This window comes from Bufo gargarizans, chromosome 7, assembly GCF_014858855.1.
Source record: "Bufo gargarizans isolate SCDJY-AF-19 chromosome 7, ASM1485885v1, whole genome shotgun sequence".
Lineage (NCBI taxonomy): Eukaryota > Metazoa > Chordata > Amphibia > Anura > Bufonidae > Bufo > Bufo gargarizans.
This window is the reverse complement of record NC_058086.1, coordinates 168,948,614-168,968,699: the sequence shown is the minus strand read 5'-3', so window position 1 is coordinate 168,968,699 and position 20,086 is coordinate 168,948,614. Positions and strand designations below refer to the sequence as shown.

General features: G+C 46.5%; 1 protein-coding gene across 1 annotated transcript in view; it reads right to left on the bottom strand.

Moving 5' to 3' along the window:
• The window catches only part of RAD18 (RAD18 E3 ubiquitin protein ligase), a 241,939-nt gene that overhangs the window by 177,157 nt on the left and 44,696 nt on the right, over positions 1-20,086 (bottom strand). The window contains exon 4 of the mRNA XM_044301938.1: positions 17,557-17,627. Coding sequence (XP_044157873.1) covers positions 17,557-17,627 — 71 coding nt within the window. The remainder of the gene's footprint in view (positions 1-17,556; positions 17,628-20,086) is intronic.

Here is a 20,086-nt window from a genome sequence, read left to right as displayed (position 1 = left end):
TCTAACACGCCATGATGTGACCCTTCACTTAGGTGCCCACAGACATTGATTACCTGGTCCCTGCAGATGTGGGTGACTTTCCCTTTATGTCTCGCCCGCCTCTATGCAGGTGGATATAGCTTGTAAGACAGAAGTGGTGCTAAATTGGGACAGCTGCGCCTCAGTGGCTTCCCCCTCAGTGTCCACTATTTCTTAAAAACAGGTACACATGACAATGCCAGATAAAACCGCTACGGTGCACGCTGAGCCACCGCCATAGTTGCTCAGTACGGACACCGGGATCGATTCTGCTTCCATTCTTACCGCTTTTAATAAATCTATGTGAAAAATGTGGATTTGTAGATCAATAAACCGATAGTACTTAATTGTAATTAGTGTGACCAAGTCATTAAGCTTAATTGAAAAAGTCAATAAAGCAGTCACAACCCCGGCCCGATAATCCGCCATGACACACGTCTGGCTTATACGGATGCATGTCAGGGATGAACTTACATTAGAGGCACCTGGATTCTTCTATGTCCCAGGATTAACGACCCATACTCATCCACAATCATTTCCCTCTATGTCCAGGAATCAGATATTGCTTTACAATTATTCTGACCTAGCTGTAATGTGAACAAGCAGAGCTGCAATGTAAAGCATGGCGGAGGATGGATTTCACACTACTCCAGTCTCCAACATCCAATGCATCCAAGCTGGAGTCACTGATTGTACCTGCGTCCTAATGCAGCAGAGTTAGGCTACTTTCACACTAGCGTTCGGAGCTCCGCTTGTGAGTTCCGTTTGAAGGCTCTTACAAGCGTCCCCGAACGGATCAGTCCAGCCCTAATGCATTCTGAGTGGATGCGGATCCGCTCAGAATGCATCAGTCTGGCACCGTTTGTCCTCCGCTCCGCTCAGCAGGCGGACACCCGAACACTGCTTGCAGCGTTCGGGTGTCCGCCTGGCCGTGCGGAGGCGTGCGGATCCGTCCAGACTTACAATGTAAGTCAATGGGGACGGATCCGTTTGAAGTTGACACAATATGGCTCAATTTTCAAACGGATCCGTCCCCCATTGACTTTCAATGTAAAGTCTGGACGGATCCGTCTGAGTAACTTTCACACTTAGAATTTTTTCTAAACTATAATGCAGACGGATCCTCTCTGAACGGATCCCATCGTCTACATTATAGGAGCGGATCTCTCTGTGCAAACACCAGACGGATCCGCTCTGAACGCAAGTGTGAAAGTAGCCTTAATAAAGTCGCCAGCACTGCGGAGTGTCAATTACAGGGGAGGATTGCCCATGAGTGGTGACTTGCACATCATTTTCAGAACTACCAATGCCAGAGGCAGACTGGGCACTTAAAGTGGCCCTAGAAAAAAAACTAAATGTGGCCCCATGTTGTAAACGAGTCCAAACTGACCGAAGACGGGCCAACACAAGCCACAAGTAGGCAGGGGCAGCAGAAGTAGGCAGGGGCAGCAATACCACAGTGCAGCATAAAATACCGCCCCAGCAGAACCAAATACCACAGTGCAGCACAAAATACCGCCCCAGCAGAACCAAATACCACAGTGCAGCACAAAATACCGCCCCAGCAGAACCAAATACCACAGTGCAGCACAAAATACCGCCCCACCAGAACCAAATACCACAGTGCAGCACAAATTACCGCCCCAGCAGAACCAAATACTACAGTGCAGCACAAAATACCGCCCCAGCAGAACCAAATACCACAGTGCAGCATAAAATACCGCCCCAGGAGAACCAAATACCACAGTGCAGCATAAAATACTGTCCTATCACCATACCAGGACGGTAATACAGTTGAGGTGCATTCTGACAGCATCAGATGGTTATGTACCTGGACAGCAGCCATGAGGAGGGCTCGGGGTGGCCCCCTGGAAATCGGCCCTGTAGGGTAGGTGGCCAATGCACCCCCGACACCTGCGCATCTGCATTTAGTCTTTTGACATTCAATATGAAGAGCGCATGCTCCCTGGAGCACAGTCAGGCAGATGATGAGACATTGCTGTAGGTTCGGTTCAGGGGAACATTCAGGGGGGGACACAAAACACAAATTTGCTGAAAATTAGATCAGACATTTGCAGATAATAACCCAGCGTGCAGCCGCCACAAAGCTGGGACTCAGCCCTACGAAGCTGCGGGGGGCAGGGTACACGTACCAGAAAATACAGACAGACACGGATGATGCCAGGGCCATAAAGCTTTTAATGAACGCGGCAGGCAACGAACGGGTCTGACTAGTAAACAGCAGACGGGTCTGACAGTCAGAACGCTCCAGCATCAGTAACCGCCGCGGAGGGGGAATCAGCGCAGGGGCATGCACCTCTGGGACGGCTGAGATTACACTCATAAAGGTCTGCGGTTGTCCAGCGCTTCCAATCACATTTACTCAGTTTTACATTTCATAAAAAAAATATCTACTCATGGAAAATAAATCCATTATTTCATCCAGATCACTAGACGGCTTCATGGAAAGATGAGAAAACCGTGTGCCATACATGTGGCGGCATTATTACTGAGCGAAGAAACCGCATAAGGCCGGCCGGTAATCCATACAGCAGACATTAAGTCGAGGTCTTCAAATCACCCCCAGAAGTGCTATTTATTTTACCTGGCGGCACGTGCATTTAATTTCTACTTAATAAAGGGCTGAGATGGGATCGGTCTCCAGTTTAGATGCATTGTCTGAAATCTATGTCCTGTCTTAACCGAGGCTTGGATTGCCGCTTTACCTGTTTACATGCTTTACCCTGCAGCTGTACTCTACTAGTAACACCAGCTATGATCGGTGACTTCAGTTTTGCTGCACGAGACAGGAGATGGATTTCAGATTACCTTAAACTCCAACAGACAGTGCAGCAAAGCCACTGATCACAGCCATGCACAGATCAGAGCTGCACTGTAAAGCATCTGGAGAGGCTGAGCAGCAGACATCGGAGGTGAATTTCAGATTATCTTAAACTGTGACAGACAGTGCAGCAAAACTGAAATCATTGATCATAGCTGTGCACTAAGGGATCATAACTGCAGTATAAAGTATCAGAGGGACAGGGCGGCACCTTAAGGCTCAGATGAGACAGGTGTGGATTTCAGACTACCTTGGACCCTGAGGCTCAGGTTGCTGCTCTTCCCCTCTGCATGCTTTACACTGCAGCTCTCATCCATTAGTACACAGCTTTGCTAAACTGTCTGAAATCTGCCTCCTATGCCCTCCGAAGCTAAGGTTGCAGCTCTGCCCATGCTTTACACTGAAGCTCTGAGCCATTAATACACAGCTATGATCAATGAAGTCTATAGTAATCTGAAGTCCGCGTCTCATCTCATCCAAGGTGCAGGCTACTGTTTTGTTGATCCCCCCAATGTTTTACACTGCAGCTCAGTTTCTTCAGACTAGCTGCTAAGTATAAGCACAAGCCTCAGCATGACGTCAGGGCGGGTTCAGTAAATACAGAGCTTTTTCTATTGAGCACGTAAAGCCGTATTTTAGATATACGCCAAGCGAATAGTTGATGTCAGCAGGTGACTTCGGCCTCGTCTGTCCACCACTAAACGCCGCGAAAATCAATGAAGCTCGGAATAAAGGAAATACCACGTCAGAAGCAGATCAATCACGTAAAGACCATTGTAAGAACAGAGGGGTCCGATCAGCCGCACGGAGGGCTCACGTATGGAGGCTTCTTCTACGCAGCCCTCTTACCTCCCCCTCCCGACTGACAGACCCCCTTTAATACATAAGGCACCATCTCTCCATCTAAGAGCTGCCATTGAGATAGATGCACCAAGCAGACCGGTTTGTATAGGACACATTACAACTAGAGCGAGCGCACAATGGTTCAGACGTCTTCAGATTTATGGTGAGTTCACCGCCGCGGCCGTGCTAAAATATTAGCCTGCCAGGAGAGCGCCTTCCTGCAAATAGACCATAAGCACTGTTCGACGGCAACCCAAAAGCTCCATTAATCTGCCATGATGCAAATCAGAGCGGAGACCTGCAGAGAAGAATTGGAAATACTCTGCAGAAAGCTTTCCGTCCTGCTGACGCGGAGCACTTGACCTTGGATGATGGAAGCGCGCGGCTCAGTCAGACACACAACAAAAAGACATTTACAGCGGACGGCGCTGCTCGACAATTAGAAAAAAAACAGGATTTGGTCTGAACACCGGATTCAAGTGGAGAAACCACGAAACTACAAAGGAACTTTCCAGTAACCATCCTCATATCCTATGTGGACGGACAGACAGACATAACAGATCATTCCAGGAATGATGTTCTATCCTCAGGATAAGGGCTCATGCACACGACCGTAGTTTGGGTCCGCATCTGATCCACATTTTGTGTGCATCAGATTCGGATCTATTCATTTGAATGTGTAGACTGCACACAGTGTGCTGTCCGCATTCATATTGCCATGGCCCCACAAAAAAAAAAGAAAAGAAAAGAAAAGAACAGGTCCTAATCTGGTCTGATTTTTGGGACAAGAATAGGCATTTCTACCAGAGGGCAGGACAGTGGATGGAGCAGTCCCAGCTCTTGAGCGGCTAATTGGCTGGGGTACACGGTGTCGGACCCCCACTGAACGGGCACGGATTGCCTTTCCGAAGGATAGGAAATCATTTAAAAAAAATTCTGGAAGAAAGGAAAGGAAAGAAAAAAAAAAGAAAAGGAAAGGAAAGAAGAGTCGCCTATATTTTTCTTAACTAAAATATTCATATGTAAAAAAATCAGTTTTTTATCTTCTGATGGCAGATTTTTTTTTATTCTGTTTTCTGCACGTGGCTATGGTGGCAGCCATCTTGTCTGATCATTTACTAAAGGGAATCTGTTACCAGTTTTATGGTGTCCTAACTAAAGCTAGTTTCACACTAGCGGCAGGGGACTCCTGTCGGATCGGTCCTGCCGCTAGTTCACGTGTGCCCCCGGACTGCCGCTCCGTCCCCATTGACTATAATGGGGGTATGGGTGGAGTTTCGGCGGCATGCAGTATTTTTAGTCCGACTGCCTCTCACCGCCGTCAATAAGGACGGAGCGGCAGTCCGGGGGCACACGTGAACTAGCGGCAGGACAGATATGACAGGCTGTTCACCCGTCGGAACACCCTGCCGGACTCCCCTGCCGCTAGCCCTAGGCTACTTTCACACTAGCGTTATTCTTCTCCAGTATTGAGATTCAGTAAAGGGTCTCAATACCAGAAAAAAAACGCATCAGTTTTGTCCCAATGCAGGCTGAATGGAAAGCAATCCGTACAGTATGCATCAGGATGTCTTCCGTTCCGTCACTTTTATGGTATTCAACCGGACACAATCCCGCAGCATGCTACGGTATTTTTTCCGGACAAAGATCTGGCATTCATTTCTATAGAGATGTATTAATGCCGGATCCGGTACCAAGTGGAGTGGAAATTGCAGCGTAGTCGGATCCGGTTTTCCTGTCTGCTCATGCGCCGGGATATACGAGGATCCGGAAAACAAGGATATCAGTTTGTATACAGTTTGCCGGATTATAACAACGCTAGTGTGAAAGTACCCTATGATCCCCTTGGCAAAATACTGGGTCACTTTTTTGATTGACATCTTGCTGACATCTTGTACAGCTGACACACTGGTCCACAGCCTCCCCCCGCAGCACGTTCCCGCTGTCCCATGGGGGTCCTCCTTTCTGCTTACACTCTACCTGTGTGACTTATGTGACCAAGGTCCTGAATATTCATGAGCCCCGATTTTCTCCGCCCCCTGCTGCTAATTCAGTTGGAAAAAAAACTGTCGATCAATGGCGGTGTGAGGGCGGAGAGAGACTCATGAATAGCAGGACTCATTGGCATGCACTGGAGCTGTTAGAACCAGAATCACAAAAACTGCTCAAAAAAACTGCATGCCTCAAAATTGTAAAGGGCTTGATAAATTCCCCCAATGACGTTTATGGGAGAGTGTTGTGGATTGTGCAGAGAGGGGGAGAAGATGAGCTGTGATCGTCATCTATTTCTGGCAGAGTGTTGTGGGCATGCTCTGTGGCCTGTGCAGAAATCATTGTGGAGGAGGTGAATGGTGGATCATATATATATATATATATATATATATGTGTGTGTGTGTGTTACCCATCACTGTAATCCTGCCAGTGATAAGGAGATGACTGCTGAGCTCCTTTTTCCGACTTTCTGTGCGAGTTACCATTGATTTCTGAGCTGACCACACTGACCACCATTCATTACTATGACACCCATCCAGAGGGAGCTGGAAACCCCTTCTGTGTAATTTCAAGCAGAGTCCCACTGTGGATTTATGGACAGAAGTTGGACGGCGCCTCGCTGCCGCTGTTCCTTCCAGGCTATGTGATAATCCTCTAAGAGGAATCAGTAAATTAGAGTAAATTCATCCTCAGGTGTCCCTGACGCTGCTCGCTGACTGTGGTAATTCGCTGGCGCGGGCCCCACAGACTGAAAGCTCCCATCTACACGGCAGCTCTCCGCTTTGACGGAAAGTAATGTAACGGAGGGGACGTGGTCAGGGTTTAAATCTCTTTGGAAGTGGATGGGCGGCTCCATTATTAAATTAGAGAAAAGTAAAATTCAGCTGACATCTCCGCTCGCTGAGAGCCTTCTCATATTTCCTCATAATGGATGGAGGCTTTCCCTTTCTAAACACTGAACATGGAGGCGCTGGTCCAAGACACAGGAGAGCGCTCGGCGGGTCATAATGATATTAACTAAAGCAATTTAGGGAGGTAATGTTCCTAAATACTCGGCGCAGCACAATCGGCAAGATGAACGCTGATTAAAACTGCTGGGGACAAGAGCGGCTACGGAAATCCCACCTGGCCAGAAAAGAAATGGCTCTCCACAAGACAGGGTTGGACCCCCGACGATCACAAGAGCAGGGTCCTACATCCGCTATCGATTAAAACAATAAGGAACTGCCGGAGACGGCAGAGCGCGGTACTGTATGGAAGTCTGAGCATAACTCCACTCAAACGACATGGGACCCCTACTCTGGCGAGCCGTGTGGTCACTGTGACCGGACCACCACCAGTCAGACACTATCGTGTGGATAACCTGTCATTTTGTGAATATCCCTGTAATTTCAATGCTATCTTACCACAACAGCCCAGCACAGTGCTGCTTATAGATTGTAAGCTCTTGTGAGCAGGGCCCTCATTCCTCTAGTATTGACTGCTGACTTGTTGGTGAACCCCCTGCTTGTAAAGCGCGGCAGAAGACGTTGGCGCCATATAAATAGAGATGGTTACTGTTCACATCTATAGCCGCTCTGACCCAGGAATGGCACCAGTAACTGTTCCAGGTGTTTCTGTATCCCAATGGACTAGTCACTGGTCATCACCATGGACCAGGCAAGGACAATAGTTTCCAAAAATGCTTTAAATGAAAACGCGTTTCAGCGATTCATCACATGCGACCCCAAAACGCGTTGTCTACTGCAAAAGAAGCCCTTTCAGATACTTAGCCTCACTTGGGTGGTCCATTCAGATCAGTGGCACTGCAGGCATTCTGTGACCACGTCTGCGCCTCCCCTGTATCACTGGACGGGGCTCGCATGTAGCCTGCATGTGTGACGTCCCAAGTACTAGGGCTGACACAGTCTGCAGAGTGGAGGGTTATGGGAATAACTTATGGGAACCGCAGGGACTAAACTGCGTCCAGACTGGCGGTGGAGGGGAGCGGTTTTCAGGACTGCGGTGCCGACCCCTTTCTTGCGACCTCCGCTCTCCTCCTCATTCTCTTGCAGCACTTCCATCTGTGCGACATTTCTCAGGGTCGTACATTTCCCCTACAACAGAGCCAGATTTTGAGGGAAGGTTTTCAATCTGATTTCACCATGGTACAGCACAAACACGACTGTGAAGATGGAAGATGTCAAGACCCCGCTGACACCGATACAGACCCTGCACGGAGGGGCCCCTGGTTGGTTATGACTTTAGGGAGTCCTCTAATGGAAAGTGTCCAGACGCGCTGTGACCGCACGGCCTCGGAGAATATTCCATCCACACATTCCGGCCAACATTTCCCATTCTTTCCATGGAGGGGGATCCCAGTGGATTCATCCTCATAAACTGCGCTGTGAAGCGCCGAAAGGCAAACCCTTACATCCACTGCTCCACCCATCCAGAGTCAGTACTCCGTCCTGAACTGCAAGTCGCAGAGTCCTGCTCTGTATGCAGACATTTTGCAGCTCTGCCTTATTATTGGCAGCACTAATGTAAATGGTTTACTCCAGTACCTCTCGCAGATTAGACAATGTATGAATTCCACATGTCAGGACCCGTAAATCCCAGGTCCATCAGTTACAGACATATAGTATAAACTGCTGAAAAATTCCACTACAGCCGCGCTCAGAGGATTATAATGCTGTCCGTCAATGTTATAGGATATCCCCAGCGTGGAGGCGCAGGGCAAGCAGCAAAGATCATTAGAAATCTGCAAAACTAAAAAAGCATGGCGACATTTTTGTTATAATTATCATTGGTCCAATTTATTCTCAGACTTGATCTCTGAAAATCTGGTTTTCGAGAGCTGCATTCACAATTCTGCTTGGTTACCCAGCTAGTTCTCTTCGGACCTGTTCACGCGGCGGATGTTGCTCCATTCACTGCTGGGGACAGGTCCCTGCTTGGCGGGCAGTGAATTGCAGAGCTGCCTCTCACAGAAAACAATTGGAGATAGACAAGGCCTAATGTACAAGCTTAAGTTCTGCTAGAGAAAAAAAAAAACTGAGAGGGAAATATACTCGTTTCATACGCCAGTATTAAAATAAAATATATTGATATAAGATGCTCTATACACCAGGAGTAGGCAACTTTCAGCACTCCAGCTGTTGCAAAACTACAACTCCCAGCATGCATACTTGCTCTTCTCTTCACCACAGCTGGAGTGCCGAAGGTTGCTGACCCCTGCTCTAGACTATGATTTCAGGAAACTTCAGAAAGTCTCTCTTAGGGTCCAATTCACACGTCCGCAAAATGTGTGCAGAACGGGTGTGGATCCTTTCATTTTCAAAGGGGCCGGAAAAGAAGCGGACAGCACACAGAGCGCCGTCTGCAGCCGCACTTCCATTCCGCGGCCCCGCAAAAAAATAGAACATGTCCTATTCTTGTCCGAGGAAATGGACAAGAAAAGACATTTCTATTATAGAGCTGGCCATGTGCGGTCAGCAAAATGCAGAATGCACATGGCCGGTGTCCATGCTTTGCGGACCTGTGAATGGACCCTTAGGCTGCTGTTGCACAGTCTGTGTTTGGTCAGTGCCAAAACCAGGAGTGACTCTTATGCAGAGATCTGCGCCTGTTCTGTGTTCTTGACCCGCACCTGGTTCTGACTAACAACCACCTATGGAAATAACTGACCAAATAACTGAAATGTGAACTCAGCCTTAGGGCTCATGCACACGACTGTTGTCAGCCGGTGTCCATATTGCAGCCCGCCAACAGTGGGTCCACAATATACAAGCACTGGCCGTTTGTGTACCGCATCACGGCTGCGTACCCATTCACTTGAATGGGTCCGCAATCCAGAAGGTGTGGTGTGGAACGGAGGCACGGAACCACTACGGTTTTGTGGTGCAGACCATCACATGCGGATCACGGAACCCCATTAAAGTGAATGGGTCCTGGGCCCGGGTACGGTGGCCCTAGGGTCGGTGCCCGTGTACGTCCCAGGCCGGTTCGTGTACATGAGCCCTTATACAAAAAATAAATCAGTGCAGAATTTATGTGGAAATTAAGCTGCGGGGCCGATTCTAAATCCACAGCATGCAAATGTACTGGCAGAAATCACCGCACAGTTCAGGCTTTGCAAAGCATCGTGTGAAATACGAGGCAGCTGTGCAATAAATATATTAGCTGCAGATTACGCCCTGTGTGGACTTACCTGCCATGACTTTACAAGCCCCACATCAGCTTTCACAGAACTACCGAAGGCAAATGAAACGAGGATGACGGTTCCTAGTAAAACCGCAGGCTACATCCCTATTAGTATTGGATACAGACATGACCTCGGCTGTTAAACATGTGATGGCCTTCATCACAGCAAAGAGATGGCCACCCAAAATTGTACTGGGGGTGTCTTCTAGAAGGAGATGGCTGGTATGTAAAGTATGTGGTGGAACTGAAAACCTGTTACTGGAGGGGTCACACAACCTAATGAAGGACCAGGCAACGGTATCTCTAAACCAGGGGTGCACAACCTTTTCTGGTCGGGGGCCACACTGTAAGACTGAAGGAATCCCAAGGGCCGAAAAATAAAAGTTAAAGGGGTTTTACCAACTGATATACTGTATTTATTGCATATTGTACATACAGTATATACTATAAATGTCTGGTTACACCTCCAGGATTCACATCAAATGGGAGAATTCATGAAAAATGCATGTGAGCAGCCACAAGACATAGTCATACATGTCTGTCAACAGATGGTTGGGGGCCGCACAGAATGATATCGAGGGCCGCATGTGGCCCCCGGGCCGCAGGTTGTGCACCCCTGCTCTAAACTGCGCCTCTTCAGATCCCCAGCGAGGAGGAACGGAATCCGCTCCACAATAACCGGGACGGATTTCAATTTCCTGCAGTTTGTACAATCACGGACTTAATGAAAGAGTTCTCGTCTTCCTTCTGTCTGTAATGCGCAGCTTTTATCTGACAACCCTTGCCCCAGCAGACAGAATCTGCCCGAGAACACTGCCGCATCGGCACTATGAAGTATAGGACCAGGTAATGAAATCATCACATCGTGTTCCTTCATTAGAGCCGTCCGTCCACAGATTTATTAGCATTTCGACTGTAACAAATCACCGCAGCATCTTGGCACAAAAGAGTATTTAAAAAAAATAAAAATAAATTCTGTGTTTCTGTAGTTACATTTGCCTTCAGAAGCCATTTATCACAAGATGTGTTCCTTTTTTAAGTCTATAAAATGTTGCCACGTAAAACAAAAACATTTAAAAGTGGAGGAAGGGACGATGTCTCCAGCACCCAGACAAATTTACAACGATATATGCCCGAAAGTGGTATAAATTATAGCGCACAGCTGGCATACACAGGATGAGCGTTACATAGTGGAAGGAGCAGGATCCGCCCAGTAGCACAGAGGATTTCAGGAGAGGAGTGTGCTGATCTTGTGGAGGTCACAGGATGAGAGTTACAGAGTGGAAAGAGCAGGGTCCCTAGCAGCGCAGAGGATTTCAGGAGAGGAGTGCGCTGATCTTGTGGAGGTCACAGGATGAAAGTTACATAGTGGAAAGAGCAGGATCCCCAGCAGCGCAGAGGATTTCAGGAGAGGAGTGCGCTGATCTTGTGGAGGTCACAGGACGAGAGTTAGGCTACATGCACACGAACGTTGTTTGTTTCCGTGTCCGTTTTTTTGGCAGATAGGATGCGGACCCATTCATTTCAACGGGTCCGCAAAAAATGCGGACAGCACACCGTGTGCTGTCCGCATCAGTATGTCCGTTCCTTAGCCCTGCAAAAAAAAAAAGAGAACATGTCCTATTCTTGTCCGTTTTAGGCATTGTTACAATGGATCCGCAAAAAAAAAAAACTAATGGCATGCGGATGTCATCCGGATTTTTTTTGCGGACCGCAAAACACATACGGTCGTGTGCATGTAGCCTTTACAGAGTGGAAGGAGCAGGATACTCCCAGCAGCACAGAGGATTTCAAGGGAGAGGAGTGAGATGATCTTGTGGAGGTCACAGACAGAGTTACATAGTAGATGGAGCAGGGTCGTTCAGCTGCACAGAGTATTTCAGGACAGGACACTTAACTTCCATTGACCTGAGTCAAGCTAATATTTAATGTAGGCATCTTATACAGAACAGAAGCTACTAACCCCTGCAAGAGGTTTAAAAGGGTGGACAGATCAGTGCATTAGTGGCAGGGCTGTGGAGTCGATAATCTAAGGGTACTTTCACACTTGCGTTAAAGTTTTCTGGTATTGAGTTCCGTCCTAGAGGCTCAATACGGGGGAAAAAAAATTATCAGTTTTATCCCCAGCATTCTGAATGGAGAGCAATCCGTCCAGGATGCATCAGGATTAGTGATGAGCGAACTTCTGTTTTAAGTTCGGCGTCTAAAGTTCGGCTTCCGGTTAGTGGAGAATCCCGATATGGTTCCGGATATGGATTCCGACTTCCGTTGTGGTCCGTGGTAGCGGAATCAATAATCGGCCATTATTGATTCCGCTACCACGGACCACAACGGAAGTCGGAATCCATATCCGGATCCATATCGGGATTCTCCGCTAACCGGAAGCCGAACTTTAGACGCCGAACTTAAAACAGAAGTTCGCTCATCACTAATCAGGATGTCTTCAGTTCAGTCCCTCTTACGTTTTTTGGACTGAGAAAATACCGTAGCATGCTGCAGTTCTCTCTCCGGCCAAAAATCCTAAAAACTTGCTGGAATGCCGCATCCGGCATTAGTTTCCATTGAGATGCATTAATGCCGGATCCGGCCCCAAGTGTTCCGGCAAAACGGATCCATGCGCAGACCTTTAAAAATGAGAAAAATAAATACCGGATCCATTTGCGTCTGGATCGCCGGAATCCTCTGCCGCAAGTGTGAAAGTAGCCAAAGTCCGGGCTCCTGCATTTTATCACACTTCGGCTCCGGCATAAACGGGCAATAATTTAGTAATAACAAAATTTCCTGTAGAAAAACTGTGACATCTGCTTTTTCTCACCATCATGTAAGTCATCAGGCTACTTAGATGAAGCTTAAACCATATTTATTGGAATATAATTTCTGAAATTCTTTCCATTTTCTGAATTCCTGATGCGCTGTGCATTAAAAGGAAACGTGTCATGTGGGTATTTGATTATAATATAACTCATTATATACCAAACCTTAGATTTCTTCACTTACTGGTGTGACAGATGGTTAGCCTCATAATATACGTTTTTCTGATTAGTCCAGCGTGACGTCTGACTTCGAAACAAGTCCAGCGTTTTTTTTATTCAGCGCTGTAGCCACTCCCCTATTCACTTGTTCAGAAGTTCAAAATCCTGCGCATGCGTGCTGTCTGATTAGTGTAATGACGCACATTCTTAGCTGAAAGTAAACTGGGCATGCGTCGCCTCATCCTCACTTTCGGTGGACCAGTACAAGTAGGAGTTATTTGGCGGGCAGAGTGTACGTCTCGGGTAAGCGTTCTCCGGCTTGACTTGTACTGTTTAGTGGGCGCGCAGCAGCCAGCCTCGCTGTTCACAGACTCTCCCTGATGCCCCACACTTTATTTGGTTTTGCATTTAGAACATTACACTGATCAGACAGCGCGCATGTGCGGGATTTGAGACGAGAATTCGTGGCCAGAAATAAAATTAAAAAGAGCTGTAGATGATAAAAGGGGCGTGGTTTATTACGTCATTCATTCATTTTAATAATTGGCGGGAAAATGAATAACGGGGAATACAAAGGTACTATATTACTAAGGTATAAAAAAAAGGGGGGGAGATATACTATTGAAATTAGTAATTATAAGGGCTAGTTTGTTCATGGGGCGATAAACACATAACAGGTTCCCTTTAACAGGAGAACACTGCTAAATCGACAGACATAAAAGCAGTACCGGTTTTAGAAATACAGTTGTTCACTCAGTAAGGTGGCGGAGCCAGCAGTGATAGGCCCCAGCCTGCGGGCCCCATGTGGACAAGGTAAACAGATGACTGCAGCATTCTGTGTCTTCCTTCAACAACAACATTTACCTGCACCCCAGAACCCGGGTCGCCCCAGGTCCCTGCACAGCCAACATTGCATCTCCCCGTCGCATGGATCAAAACATCCGCCCGGGAAGGAGGGGGTAGGTATCTGTAGCCAATAGCAGGCCGTGACAGCGACCAGCCTCAAGGGGGCTCGTCACTGTCGAGGCCTGTAACCAGCTGCTCCGACTCCTCTACAGGACTTTGTTTTCCGTCCAGCATAACGGAAAACAGACGGATCCATTATGCTTGCCCACCATAGACTTCTATTATGACAAATCATAACGCATAACGGAAAGTCTCTTGAAGGCTTCCGTTTTGCAATCTCTCCGGGAATTCCGTTACAAACTGAACCTATAACGGAATGCTATAACGCAAGTGCCAACCCACCCTAAGTGGTAAGCCCAGTTGCACGCATGTTCAAATCCCAGGAAAGACTTTAGGATTTTTTTTCTTCCGTTATTTTCAGGAATCATAACTAAGGGCCTTGGAGCAACATGAACATACCTAGTATAACTGATTATCTATCACCACTAGAACACCCTGCTTATCACTGTGTATAGTATAAGGGACAACACAGGAGAGGTGAGAACTGATTATCTATCACCACTAGAACACCCTGCTTATCACTGTGTATAGTATAAGGGACAGGGGAGAACACAGGAGAGGTGAGAACTGATTATCTATCACCACTAGAACACCCTGCTTATCACTGTGTATAGTATAAGGGACAGGGGAGAACACAGGAGAGATGAGGACTGATTATCTATCACCACTAGAACACCCTGCTTATCACTGTGTATAGTATAAGGGACAGGGGAGAACACAGGAGAGGTGAGAACTGATTATCTATCACCACTAGAACACCCTGCTTATCACTGTGTATAGTATAAGGGACAGGGGAGAACACAGGAGAGGTGAGAACTGATTATCTATCACCACTAGAACACCCTGCTTATCACTGTGTATAGTAAAAGGGACAGGGGAGAACACAGGAGAGATGAGGACTGATTATCTATCACTAGAACACCCCGTTTTTGATAAATAAGAGCCTTAGATTGAGAGAACATAACATATATTTATGGATTAACATTTCAAAATTTATATGAAAAGTGATTAAATTACACAATTTTAAGCTGGAGTCCTGGAGTCAGAGTCAGTACATTTCTATCAACTGACTCTACTCATAACCAGCCCCGACTACACAGCCCTGGGGGCATGCAAGACAAAGCAATAGCTATGAAAAAAGCGCCACCAAAACCAGCAAGTACAGATACACAGCTCTACCCCAAGGTCCACTTATTTGCAAAAAAAAAAAAAAAAATAAGAAAAGAAAGAAAATTTCTACATTTATAAGAGACAAATTCGAACCTAGGTGGAAAATTGTGCAACAGGTGAGCGCAGTAAACCAATACAAAAAGGAAGAACCCAACACCCTGTGCTGGCAGGAGTCTAACGCCTCATTATACCTCATCAATCTGAGCCATGAGATCAAACCAGGAATCTGCAGGAAGATTTCATTTGTTTGCAGAGAGGGAACAAATTCAATTATATGACAATCTGCATAATTCGCTATGTAAATGTACAGATGCTTAACCTCAAAACAAAATGCAATCACAATAAATGGTTTAGCTGTGCCCAGAGCTCCGCATTCCTCATACCGACCGATTCATATTATACCGAGAAGATTTCCAAACAACCAAACCCAATGAAAATTAAAAGACATATTAAAAAGTTTGGATGATGAGAAGCAGAATTATCCGCCATTAGATTTGATTGCTCTGTTCAAATTTGGTCTCATTATTCTGGATTGCAAAATCGCAAACCTATTTAAGGCTAGGAGGAGAAGGTTCATGCAGACGTTGTTGTTCCATTAAATACAATTAGGAAGGATTGAGTGCTGCAAAGTCTCTATCTACAAGGAAATACTTCTGTGGTATCTGACGTGGGGGTTGCAGCACAAGTACCAAGACAGTCCTTGGTCTATAGGACAGCAATAGAGGCCTGCAACCATTGCGGGAGGTAATGGCCCAGGTATGCCCTAGTCTTCAAGTCCATTCTCCTCTTATCTTAGAAAAATGACCTTTTGTTTGCATCATGCTTTATGTGAAACATCTCAGAAAAATGTTTCTAGTTACTTTTAATGTTAATATTCATATTCTAAAAAAAAATCTTAAATCCTGCAGTTTTAACACTGGCCACTAAGCCCAATAATAGGCACCAGCTCGTGATCTATACAGATCCCTTTACTGCAGTTATCTGCTTATCATCACACACAGGATTACAATGACAGATATCAGATAGATTGATCGATAGATAGAACACAGGACCTCCCATTCACAATAGCTGATATCACATCTACTCCTTTCTTACCTCAGCACAGGCCACATAGCATGCCTAGAAAACTCTCCATTAGAACTCAATGAGGTGCCCTACTGTCCACAGTGTCTATGGTCAATGTGGCGGCTGTTAAAAGGGGTTGTCTCACTTCAGTAAGGGGCCTTTCACATGGGTGAGTTTTCAGCGCAAGTGCAATGCGCGAGGTAAGCGCATTGCACCCGCACTGAATCCAGACCCATTCACTTCAATGGGGCTGTGAAGACGAGCGGTGATTTTTTTTACACATCACTTGTGTGTTGCGTGAAAATCGCAGCATGTTCTATATTCTTCGTTTTTCACGCAACGTAGGCCCCATAGAAATGAATGGGGCTGCATGAAAATAGCAAGCATCCGCAAGCAAGTGCGGATGCGGTGCAATTTTCACGCATGGCTGCTAGCAGATGACAGGGATGAGCAACCCCATTAAAGTAAATTCACTGTTTATAAGGTAAAATAATAGCATCCTTAATACAGAACACTTACTAAAATGTCGATTGAGGGGTTAAAAAATAATTAAAAAATTAACTCTCCTCATCCACTTGTTCGCGCAGCCGGCATAATCTTCTTTCAGGACCTGCAAAAGGACCTTTTAAGACGTAATCGCGCTCACCACGCGGTGACGTCAGCGCAGGTCCTGCTGAATGAAGATAGAAGGATCCACGTGGTGAGCGCGATTACGTCATCCAAGATCCTTTTGCAGGTCCTGAAGCACACGCGACGCATCCGGAGCAAATCCGGGACGCCTGTGTGAAAGAGGCCTAAGTTGCATTTATCATGTAGAGAAAGTTAATACAAGGCACTTCCTAATGTGTTGTGATTCTCCATATTGCCTCCTTTACTGGCTGGATTCATTTTTCCATCACATTATACACTGCTCGTATTCAGGGGTTACAGCCATCATGCAATCTAGCAGCGGCGGCCATGCTTGCACACTGTAGGAAAAAATTTGCTTTGGATATCTGCCATGCAACCTTCTAGTTAGAAGGCTGGATAATTTATAAAATAATGAAATGTACTCAATATCCGTTGTTGTAGCAGAACTACTGCAGTGCTTCACGTGGTTGGCGGCGCAGCGATGATGTGCCGACTACTCACTGGCCTCTAGGGTCACAGAAAGCAGTCAGGGACACCACTGCTGTGGACAGACCAGCGCTGCTGCGATGACATGTCCGACTACACTTCAGGTGAGCACTGAGACCAGAGACTGGCTGCAGCAGTCATGTGGAGTATCAGGAATGTCAAGGCTGCACCAGGGGGTTCTGGAATAGCGGTATGAGTTTTGTTTGTTGGTTGGTTCCTTTTAGAACATTCCTGGCCTTCCCTAAAATATCCTGGAGCTCTGGAACACCCCTTTAATTCTTATTGATTATAGATCTCTTCCAGCCACACGAGAGGGCAAGCACAATATAACGTCATAAAACAAAGCAGCCATCGAGTATCTGGGTTTATACCCGGGGAGACACGTACCTGGCGCTGACAAACGTCCTCACCACATCATCCAGTAATCGGTTATTCCGTAATTCCGACTCGGTGACAGCCTGAAAAGAGACACAGTCATTACCGAGGGCGCATTTATACTAGCTGAGCATCACCATCCGCATTGTCATGTATCACTTGTAATATGGATCTGCTCCCCACTGCCAAATCTATAAAGAACATGCTCAGGTTCAATGCCTGGTTTCCATGGCAACAGCGGCGCAAAGAAGACTGGGAGAGCGCAGCGCATGTTTTGTGCATACACTGTTACAGTAAGACATTTTTACTCCCATTCACAGGGCAGCAACTGGTTTAATTTTACTGGTACAAAACCAGTAAAAGCAAAGCATTGGTAAAGTTCCGGTCCAGTGTTTTGTTAACATGCAGAGATGCAGTTTAATCCAGCGAGTGTAGAAAAACAGTCAAATGACAAATACAGCTTTGCTACATCATGTAATTTGAATAAAAAGAATCCTGAGATAGGAGCCGCACATCTAAAAATGTATCAAATTTATTTAAAGCAACAGACACAACAAGAAATGGGTTAAAAACATTGTATACAATGAATCCGGGCCATGTGGACCTATCATGTGCACATGCCCAATACAGCTCTGCTACATCAAACATCTTATGTGCGGCCCGTGAAGCAAAAAATGCAATGAATTTTTTATTTTATTTTATTTTTTCAAATTTTTTTTTGTTTTTTTTAATAGATTTCTCTATATCTAACCGCCTGGTACCGCTCTGTGTACGGCCTGAGCGCTATTGTACTTGTTCTCCAGTGGCATCAGGGTGATTAGGTACAAAACTGGTAAAATGAGGTTATTTCATGAGAACACACACCCCGCTCCCTTAGATAATCTCATGGCGGGAGCCGATGCAGCAAGTTGTCACCTCGCTACAGTTGCGTGCTACTGTGAGCACATAACACATCACACACACACCTCTCCGCTTTATAACCGCACACGTCCTCATTATGGCCGATGTAACACAATGTGTGTGCGCTGCATGGCTCCTTCAGGCTTTGTAAGACATAACTAATTAACACGGAGCACCCCAAGAAAACCCACGTTATTTGTCCTGACAAGAGAGCCCCCATAACAGTGACTGGATTACAACATGCCCAATCCCATCTTCCTACAGGAGATAAACCGCCGCCAGCAACTTACTCCCCTCTTGCCAGTGACAACACATGCATGCTCAGCCAGGCCCTGCGTGCATGTGTATGGAGGAGGTGGCTGAGGAGAATTACCGCTCATTCAGCCGATATTTAATATGTACGGCCACTTTTAATAATTTCTGCATCTTCAAAAGTTGGGTGCCACCTCCAAAGGATCCTGCTGCAGCCTCCATAGAAGCGGTTACCCAGCTTTCCTAGAAGTCATGAAGTCACACTCACATTATATGGTATAGGATGCATAAGTGCATAATTATGTCCAATTCTCCAAAAATGTTTACATAATTTAAAAGTACATCTGTCAGCAGTTTTGTCCCTATGACACCGGCTGACCTGTTACATGTGCACTTGGCAGCTGAAGGCGTCTGTGTTGGTCCCATGTTCCTATGTGCCCGCACTGCTGAGAAAAAGGATGTTTTAGTATATGCAAATGAGCCTCTAGGAGCAACGGGGGCGTTGCCATTACACCTAAAAGCTCAGCTCTCTCTAACTGCCACGCCCGCTGCACTTTGATTGACAGGGACAGGCACTGAAAACGTCAGGTACATGTGTCCCTTAATAAGCCAGGTGACAACTCCTGTAACGGTGGCAACACTGGTTTCCCAGAAACAGTTTACTAAAACTGTAGAAAACAAGATGGAGAGTTATCAAAGCCCCTGTGCCAGAGCAGCGATGCCTAAAAGGAACTCAGTTTTGCACAAGTGCTGTTTTGTGCAGAAATTTGCAACTTTTTGCTCTGTTATGCAACTTTTGTAAAAGGTAGACAAGATGTAGGCAGGACAGGGTGGGTGCTAGGCAGCCGGGTGGGATGGGGCGGGTCCTATGCAGCCGGGTGGGACGGGACGGGTCCTATGCAGCCGGGTGGGATGGGGCAGGTCCTATGCAGCCAGACACATTTAAGATGATTAAGGGTCCATTCACACGTCCGCAAAATGGGTCTGCATCCGTTCCGCAATTTTGTGGTTCCGCAATTTTGTGGAACAGGTGCGAACCCATTCATTTTTAATTGGGCCGGAATGTGATGTCCGCATCTCACACCATCAAACACCAGATAAACATTCCGCCATGTGATATCCCCAGCCCCAAAAGCTTCATGGCGACCACTTTCAAGTGGGTCCCAGAATCAAACTCAACAAAGAGAAAGCATTTAACCGGTGAATGTCCGATTCTGAGGATAAACTCTCACCTTACGGAGGGATGCAATATGGAGAGAGTGCGCTGGTTTGCTTCACTTACTTTTAGCCAAGTTAATATTTTTTATTTCTTTAATATTTAATGACCTATCGAGGGTCACACCTGGAGACATTTTCAGTTTCCTCTTTCTGATATAAGCATCTTGAGCAC